This window comes from Salvelinus sp. IW2-2015, linkage group LG8 (assembly GCF_002910315.2).
Source record: "Salvelinus sp. IW2-2015 linkage group LG8, ASM291031v2, whole genome shotgun sequence".
In the NCBI taxonomy this organism is placed as follows: Eukaryota; Metazoa; Chordata; class Actinopteri; order Salmoniformes; family Salmonidae; genus Salvelinus; species Salvelinus sp. IW2-2015.
In genome coordinates, this window is record NC_036848.1 from 12,921,441 (window position 1) to 12,931,288 (window position 9,848).

Below are 9,848 nucleotides of genomic sequence, written 5' to 3' on the forward strand. Positions count from 1 at the left end.
TGTGTGTGTGTGTGTGTGTGTGTGTGTGTGTGTGTGTGTGCGTGCGTGCGTGCGTGCATACGTGCGTGCGCCTGCAGATTAGAGTTCACTAAAATTATAGGTGGAGACTGGAGAGCCTTTCAGCTGTTGGAGATGGAGTCCTCCACTGTTCCTTTCCCCCCAAATGACCCCATAATTCCCCTATAACGCCCCTCTAATGCCTCTATAATGCCACTGTTGTATGAGGCTTGAGGATATGCTGTATGGTGACAGACCAGCATGAGAAGACACGTTGAACCCCAGTGTGTGTTTGTGTACGTCTGGATTAAAAGCCACCTGGTGTGACCATCTTGTACTGTTGGCAAACAGCCCTAATGCCCAAGAGTGCATGTCATAGCAGTGAGATTGTAAGTGTGTGATGTAGTGCTCTTATAAAAGTTTGGTCATGGTGTATGATGAATGAGAGGCGATGAATAATTGGACCTGTTTCTAATGAGCCAATGACATAACAGTAGTAGAGGCTAGCTAGCCAAGCCAGCAGACACTTGTAKACACTCCTGCAAATGCAGATTAGTCCACTGCATGGCATGCTGACATCTTGGCAATCAAGTTGTCACAATGCAACCAGCTGATATGATCACGCATTTATTTGTATTTATCCTTTATTCATAAAGATGATCCTATTGAGATTKAAATCTATTTTACAAGGGAAATCTGTCCTAATTCTTCAGGAATCAAATGTTAGGTTACGTTTCCTAGTAATCCTGGCTATGGTTTTATGTATTTCCCCCCTATAATTCCTGACATGCTAAGTTGGTGATTATTACAGGCTTTGGTTATTCCATGTATATTTTGTCGTTACCGCTTTAGCACATGGGGCGCACCAATTGGTGTCACCTCMTTAGTCAGTATGTGTTACACCTGTACTAGCTTTTTCCATCTCATTAGTCAGAAGGTGTTTCACCTGTGCTGGCCCAGGTGATATTTAAGAGTGGCTAGCCCAGTCSTCCAGTTGTCTTGAGTTGGGCCTTAAGTTGGCTCTCCATATTTAATTTCTAGAAAAACAATRATTTATCTGATCTTCCCTGTTTTTGTTAGCCTYTACTTGGGCAAATTTAGTGGGCGCTCATGGTGGGTGTCTTTTCGGRCCCAGTTCTTGTTGCCAGTCAACTTTCAGTGGACACCCCCATGAGTGTCTTTCAGAACCCCTCCTAAAACCCRACCTGTTTCSTTTTGGWTGTTGTCAGTGACTCTTTGTTAGMTCCTCCTGTTGAAGTGACAATTTTTGGTTTTCTTGCTGGGGAGRGTAGCAGTGACACCCYAACAGAGGATATTGATCATCTACAAGACCTCTTGTTTGAGGGAGGGAGGGACGAGAGGGGAGGGAGAGGTCAAGGAGACGTGGGCCTCATTAGTCCTGTCATGTTCTGTGTCATCGTCTCACGATTCAAGTCAACCTCCTGCTCTGTCTGTCCTCGCTGGGGGTAACGGCGTTTTCTCCTAGCAAAACGTCTGCCTCGTATACTCCCTTCACTTGAAAGAAAGCGGCAATATTACTATTTGTGCCTCGAGGCTGCAGCAACACATCCAGTATCCACTTCCTCAAAATAGACCGACTTAATCTGAGATAAATCAAGAAATCTGTAGTTCCTTTTGACGTTTTTGCCAAGTACTTCTTATTCGAGCAATTTTTGATCTAGGATGTTTGGTGCAGTATTTCGTGACCTTGGGACTGTAAGGTTCTAGTTGACATGTTGGTGAAAATGAGTTCTTCACGTAGAGTTGCTCTTTAGGTGGTCCTTTACATGTGAGATACTGTATGTTGCCCGATTTTTGAAAAAGTTCATTTACGATCTGAAAGTTCTATCTGTGCAAACACCTTTAACTTGTTGCTATAAGGTTCTATCTGTGCAAACACCTTTAACTTGTTGCTATAAGGTTCTATCTGTGCAACCCCTTTAACTTGTGCTATAAGGTTCTATCTGTGCAAACACCTTTAACTTGTTGTATATATAAGGTTCTATCTGTGCAAACACCTTTAACTTGTTGCTATAAGGTTCTATCTGCAATCCAATCCCACCATGCTGGGTTGTCAATCAAAAAATACTATGTATATACTTATTGAGCCATGAAAGAGGAAGACATCACAAAACAGTACTGATATCTGAGACTTGAAAATACTCATCTCAAATGATACATCTTGCAGATAAAACCTCATTGTCCCAAATCCTTTATCATAAGGTTTTGGGTCTCTTTTTAAAGACTTTCTATATTTATTTTTTATTTTACACTTTTTCAGAAGAAGTGGCCATAACTTAAGCTCATATGGTAGAAACAATGAAATCAACAGGTTGGGGCTTGGTTTTAAAGAGACATTTCCACAATTTTTACCTCATATTCATGCATCTCTAGCAAATGTTTTTGTACTAAAGAAGAATTAGTAGCAAATGCCCTCTCATAATTGCGTTAAAATACGTGATGCACAACCGATGATGTCAGATTGGAAGATGGCTTGTCTCCCTCTATCTTTTTTAGTACAAAACATATAAATTGTGCCATTTTCACATATGTTGATTTTGGGATGGCTGGAAATGATGAATAGAATTAATATATTTGAGGATGTGATTAGAAAGAAGGAAGGGTATTCTCTTTATTTAATCATTACATGTCTGTACTTATCTATTGAAATAATTGTAACATTCTGTGCCAGATAGAATCTCATGGCTGAACGCAGATTGACATTTCAGAACCATAAGGTTCTATCTGCGATTGCACCCCCCTAAAAAAATCACTACAAAACAGTTCTGAGATCTGGGATGGGAAAACCTTGATGCTAAATGTCTCAGAACTATGCTTTGAGCAGATAAAACCGTATAGTCCCAACGTCTCGATTTCTCAAGTGGACAAATGTGCATGAAAACTWGTCATCTCTCCTTGAATGAAAACAAACACTAGGAGTAGTACTGTTGACCYATCACTGACGACAGTAAACCTGCCGAAGACCAAAACTAACAAAAACGTCATAGCATTTCGTCATAAAAACGGTTTCAGCTGGGAAGCATACGGGAAGCTTTAGCCTCCCAATTAGCATTAGCGCCGCATTACGTTCCACAGACAGGCATGGATGCAAAACATATTGCCTAACTGGAGTGTTCCACCAGGCAGGCCAGACATTTCCCCATCCAATGGGAGTGGACCCTCTGTCGGGGCTAATTACATCAAGGCTTGTGCGTGCCTTGCGTGTAAGGCTCCTCGTTTAGAGGAGAAAACATACTGATGGCTCAGGATTCTAGTGTCTTGTGCTATGAGTTCTGAGTAGACATGCCTCSCATATCCTAACCTTGAAGCTGCAATATGTAACTTTTTGGGCAACCTGACCAAATTCACATAGAAAATGGATCTGTCAAGTCTAGATCTGTCATTCTCATTGAAAGCAAGTCTAAGAAGCTTTAAATATGTTCTATGTGCGCTATTTCTCTGCTTCCCATTCTTGAGTTTAGATTTTGCTTCTTTTAGTTTCTGTTTTGTACACAAGCTTCAAACAGCCGCGCTACAGACTGCTATATGGGTCTGCTAATACAGGACTAATAAAGACCCCACAGCTATGCACTATACTTGCTTGTTTTGTCACACACTGAAATCAGGCAAACTAATAGAATTTTAGCAACCAGGAAATGGCAGATGGATTTCTGCATAGTGCACCTTTACCCATTGGGGTCTAAAATTGTAAACTGACCTTGGATCAGTGTCTCTTTCACATGGGCTATTCCAGGAAACATCCTCAGCTCCAGATGTCCATTGGAGATATTGATTCATTACGTAGAATGGGCCTTGGCTGTGGGCTGGTGAGGGCGAGGGCGAGGGCTATATAAGCCTGTACTGGAGCCTTGACTCTGCAGGCAATTAAAGCCCAATCCTGGTTGTGTGTGTGTGTGGCTCCGGGTGATTCATCTMTGTCCAGAGGCCAATAGGATAAGAGGATAGGAGGAGGACATGGCCTGGCTTTCTTCTGCTCAGATCATTAACTCCTCAGGGCCAGCAGGGTTAGGTTATCGTACTCCAGCCCTGCCTAGCTGCATATCAGCCATGCAACATTACAACGCCTGGCTGCATCATTATCTACCTTGAACTGGGCCGATTTTTCATCTTCTTATTCACTGGTATAGTATCCCATTCAATGTACTGGTATGATACTTTGTACAATGTGVGATGTACTTCGATTTTACAGAAATGTTTAGTGGAAATGATGCATTGGATCTGCTGTGAACAGAATGGAGAGAAGTGTGTGGAGTACATTAGCACGAAAAGAAKGGAGAAGACACGTTTTAAAAGTATATCTTAATATAAACATTTTATTCAGTGCATTTTGTGCAGACAACAAATAATAAACAACTTGGAAGGTAGCAGGCTGAACTGGTTGTTTTTCAGTTTTATCCTGGTAGTTCGGAACACATGATCCAACATGGGGTTAATACACATAGCCTACATCATGCACTATAGCTCTGTCGTCCAGAGTTCCCCGCTGTCTCCCATGCAACAGAGGTTCACCTAAAAAAAACAAAGGAAACGAAAGAAAAAAAACCCGCTTCCCAGTAGCATGTTCCATATGAACAAGGTATGTAGCCGAAGGGAAACTTAGAGCACATAGCTCACAAAAAGGGTCGTCTTTGTACACAACCGTGTTTTTGTGCAAGAAAGGGACGTTTTTTTGTTTGTTTTTTTACTTTTACAAACATGACATATCCTATAAAATGTTTAAGCCACCTAAAATTCCACAGTATTTTTTAAATTTATTTAGAAAATTGTCACTACGATAAGTTACTCAAACACGAAACAAGTCCTGGGTGGGGGCCATCACCATATCCTCATATGGTGAACTGAATCAGCCAATAAGAGCCAACAAAAGGGGAGGGGGCAAGGCATGACACAAGCACTGGACTGGAGAACAGACCATGGGGACTGAAGACAGAATACAATGTAACACAACAGAAACAAAAGGACATTGAACAGTCGATTCATACCTCAACTCAACCCTAGAGCTCACGAGCAATATATAGTCTCTTTCCCTTCAGCAAAAAACACTTTCTAGAACATTGACAAGCCTTCCTACTTCCTTTCTTCCTCATTCTCTTTGTTCACTTTTCTTTCTTTCTCTCATCAAAAATGTACAATTTTAAAAATAACTCAACACCTCCAGCTGCGCCTGTATACTGGCTTGGCTTGACTGCTTAAAGGGACAGTCTTTCAGCTCTGTCTTTGGTGTGCTGGAACCCCTTTAACTGTGYAGACGGCTACAAAAACACAAATACTGAAGAGGGCGAGAGAACAAGAGGGAAAAAAKAATKAAAAATAAAAAGCTCTCCGCTAATTTGGAAAATTAGCAAGCAAAGTTGCAGCTATGGTGTCGTCGCTCAGAGTGCCACACGCTTTTCCCTTTATTGTTGTTTTATGCTAGAGAGCTCTAAATCTCTTCTGTGCGTGTGCAGGAGAGCTACTGTTATATCTGGCTGCGGTTGCAGCTTCGCTAGGGCTGCACTCCCTCATGGGGAACGGCTTCYTATTCACAGAAGCATCATGGATGACACACAGAAACAGGGCACTCCTCTACCCACTGCAGCCCCTCACCGGTTGCCCTGACCGCCTGCCTGCCTCTCTACCTGCCTGCCTGCCGGGTAGGATATGACCGGGTAGGTGTCTATATGATCAGGACCTATAAGTAAAAGAAGTCGTTATCTGCAGGAAATAAGAAACCTTAAAAGATGAGCTAACTGGTACACAGTCATTACCACCAGAGAGTCGCCAACAGAAAATGGGGTTCTCAAATGGCGTTTCAAAATAGCCTAGCGTTTTGCAAACAAAGTCCACGGTGTAATTTGGTTGGCTGTTGAAAGATACAGATTGTTTGAATGGAACCTAATCGAGTGTGGTGACTGATTGGTGGTGGTGTTTAGTAGTCGTAAAGTTATCCTGAACCGCCAATGGTTTTGGAGAGAGAAGTCTGCTTGGAAGTCACGCTCTTCTGGAGGTAAGGTGTCTTCTTCGTCCGCCCCGGCCCGCCACGCCACCACCCAGCTACGTGGATTCGTTCTGGCTCACCGTCTTGCCTCCGTTGAGCACGGCCGAGGCGCTCCGGGACTTGGTGGGCGTGCCGCTACCGGAGCGTGAGAACTCWGTCAGGTCGTGGAGAGAGGGCTCCCTGTACATGGCCACTGTGGGACAGACAGACAGACAGGAGAATGGTAAGACACATGGCTGCTAGTATAGATGGAGTTGAGCAATATAATAGAATACAAAAGATTACACTAGAATATAATTGTATTGTCCATCTGGAGATTCAGGTTTTCCTCTTTGGTCGGACCAAGTTATATTCTATTCTCTTCTATTGCTCAACTCCCTCTGATCCTGTCACTGTAGCTCATAACAGAATGTACACCCCTGCCATAAGCACCAACAAAAATATCAGGACAAGTTATTTTTAGAGGGCCGAAAGTACTTATAGACARTGCCTTACATTAGTTATTCAGGAGCTTGTAAAAGTTAAAGCAGCGTTGTCTGCATCTCGGAAACCTTTCAGAAGAAACACCAGTCACCTTAGAGGTTCTGATCTCTTTAGTCTTTAGGAGCCACTCCTAAAACAGCCAGAGTGTTTTAATGTGCGGCCCTCCTGGGGCTTGACATTGCCTTGCTTTTTTGGTGATAACAGCAGGGTACACACAAAGCAACAAGTCAATCAATAGTGGACTTAAGTGGGAAGCTGTGTGGGATCGATGCTGGGCTTATTATCCACGGCATTAAGGAACTATAATTCAGGAAGGATGACTTAGAGGTCAGGGTCCATCTCACCGCTGGGCTGGTCATCCTTAGTTCATATATACGCTTTTACTTTCCTCCAATCATCCCTCCATCTCTCTCTACTGTATCTCTCCCTCTTTGACCTAGCACCTTAACACACACACACACGGATGGGTAAAATTAAAGGCCGTGGGCTGAGACTCGTGGACTGGAACCAGAGCGAAGAGGAGAGGGGGAGCGAGGAGCGGCTGGTGGAGATGGTTGAAATGCAGAGACGGCTCCTTAATTGGTCGGCTGGTATTGCTGCTGCCTCTGGATCTTTATGGGCTGCTGGAACAAATGCTTTTTTCTTTCTCTATCCCCCTCTTTATTCTCTCTCTCTTTATTCTCTCTCTCTTTATTCTCTCTCTCTTTATTCTCTCTCTTTCTTTCTTTCTCTCTCTTTCTTTCTCTCTCTCTTTCTTTCTCTCTCTCTTTATTCTCTCTCTCTCTCTTTATTCTCTCTCTCTCTTTATTCTCTCTCTCTCTTTATTCTCTCTCTCTCTCACTCTCTGTATTCTCTCTCTGCATCCCCTATCGAAGAACTAGATCTGGCATTTGGGTTCTGAGAGAAATTTGCCTTTTTAGCCTGATTTGTAGTTTCGGAATGAAAGCAATGTATTGTATGTTTAACATTTTCTGGAGATGAAAGCGAGCTCCCCTATTTCCTTTATTTTGATTACATTATTTAGCCATTTGCGGTTTCTTGACATAAAACGATCTTCGAACAATCATGCACAACAACTTCTATTCCTATTATTCCCACACATTGTCATTCTCCCTCCAACTTCATACCTCTCTCTCAAAAAAAGAGAGAGATTCACGCCTTCATGCACGCTCTCTAATCTCCTCCCTCAACCCTGTCATACTGCTCTCGGCTCGTCCCTCACCGCTTCAATACTCGTCTCTCTCCATCAACCTTCACTACCTCTCTCTCTCCTCACCCTTCATACCTCATCTCTCGCTCTCATAATCCGCTCACCTTCATATAGCGCTCTCTCTCCCTTCATACTCTGCTCGCGCCCTCCCTCACCCTTTCATAGACCTCTCTATCCCTCACGCCTTCATACGCTCTCTCTCTCGTCTCCCTCACCCCTTTTTTCATAACCTCCTCTCTGCCCCTTCATACCTCTCCGCTGCCCCCTCCCTCACCTTCAACCTCTATTCCCTGCACAGCTTCATCCGTCTCTCTTCTCTCTCTCCCTGCACCCTGTCATACCTCTCTCTCTCTCTTCTCTCTGCCTCACCCTTCATACTCCTGCTCTCTCCTCATGCCCGTCTACTGACCTCTCTCGTCGTCGTCCTCACCCTTCATAGGTCCTCTCCCCTTCATAACCTCTCTCCCCCTCCCTCACCCTTCATACCTCTCTCTCTGCCACCCTGGGCGATCCATCTGTCTCTTAGTGACGCTCTCTACTCTGTCCTTCTACCCCTCCCCTCTCACTCACTCATCTAACGTCTTTCCCCTCAGCACGCTTATACCCGTCTCTCTCTCTCTCTCTCCTCACCCTTCATGACCTCTCTCTCTCTCGCCTCCACCTTCATACCTCTCTCTCTCTCCCTCCCCTTCATACCTCTCTCTCCTTCTACCTCTCTCTCCTATACCTCTCTCTCTCTCCCCCTTCATCCTCTCTCTCTCTCCTCTCTCTCTCGCCCTCATCACCTCTCTCTCTCTCCCTCACGCTCTTCTACTCTCTCTCTCTCTCTCCCTCACCCTTCATACCTCTCTCGCCTCCCTCACTCTTTCATACCTCTCTCTCTCTCTCCTCACCTTCATACCTTCTCTCTCTCCCTCACCCTTCATTACCTCTCTCTCTCTCTGCCTCACCCTTCATACCTCTCTCTCCTGCTCTCTCTCTCTCCTCCTCACCCTTCATACTCTCTCTCTCTCTGCTCCGCACACCTCTCATCTACCGTCATCGTCTACGGTCTTCCTCTCTTGCATCTCCTCCCTCACTTATCTTGGGTGCTACTCGTCCGTCTCACCTTCATACCTCTCTCTGCTCTTCGCTATCATAGCCTCTCTCCGTCCTACCTCATACCTCTCTCTGCTCTCTCTCCCTGCACTCTTCATACCTCTCTTCCTCTCTCTCACCTTCTACCGTTCTCTCTTATCAGCCTCTTCCAATACTCTCGCTCCCTCACCCTTGCATTACCTCCTCTCTCTCTCTCCTCACCTTCACGACCTTCTCTCTCCCTGCATACCTCTCTTCCCTTCTACCTCCCTCTCCCTTTCATAACCTCTGCGTCTCTCTCCTACCCTTCATACCTCTCTCTCTCCTCACCCTTCATACCTCTCTCTCCCTCACCCTTCATACTCTCTCTCCCTCATTTCATACCTCTCTCTCTCTCCCTCACGCTTCATACCTCTTCTCCTTCCATACCTCTCTCTCCCTCACCTCTCCCTCTCTCCTCACCCTTCATACCTCTTCTCTCCTCCCTCACCCTTCATAACCTCTCTCTCTCTCTCCCTCACCTTCATACCTCTTCCGTCTCCCTCATACCTCTCTCTCTCGCCTCACCCCTTCATCCTCCTCTCCCTCACCCTTCATACCTCTCTCTCTCCTCACCCTTCATACCTCTCTCTCCCTCACTCTTCATACCTCTCTCTCTACCCTGTCACCCTTCATACCTCTCTCTTACCTCTCTTCTCTTCCCTCACCCTTCATACCTCTCTCTCTCTCTCCCCACCCTTCATGACCTCTCTCTCTTCCCGCCTGCGTTCATCTCTCGTCTCAACCCTCTCTCTCGTCCCTCATCTTTCATTCCTCTTCTCTCCTCACCCTTCACTACCTCTCTCTCTCTCCCTCACCTTATACCTCTCTCTCACGCCTTCATACCTCTCTCTCTCAACCCTCTCTTCTCTTCGATCTCTCTCTCGTCATCTCTCTCGTCTCTCGTGCTCAATCTCGACCTTCACCTCATCTCTTCTCTGCACACCCTTCTCTCTCTCTCTCATCCTTCATGCTCTCTCTTTCTCTGCTCTTTCTCTCTCTCTCTGCGATCAATTCCTCTGGCTATTGCTCTGTTTGGGCCCA

The 9,848-nt window shown here is 45.1% G+C and overlaps 1 protein-coding gene across 2 annotated transcripts in view; it reads right to left on the reverse strand.

Annotated features, from left to right (window-relative positions):
- Positions 1–4,302: 4,302 nt before the first annotated feature.
- The window catches only part of fgf13a (fibroblast growth factor 13a), a 45,992-nt gene continuing 40,446 nt past the window's right edge, over positions 4,303–9,848 (reverse strand). For both annotated transcript variants that reach the window (XM_023992465.2, XM_023992464.2), the window contains exon 5: positions 4,303–6,188. In XM_023992465.2, the coding sequence (XP_023848233.1) occupies positions 6,052–6,188 (137 nt within the window). In that variant the 3' untranslated portion in view covers positions 4,303–6,051. The remainder of the gene's footprint in view (positions 6,189–9,848) is intronic.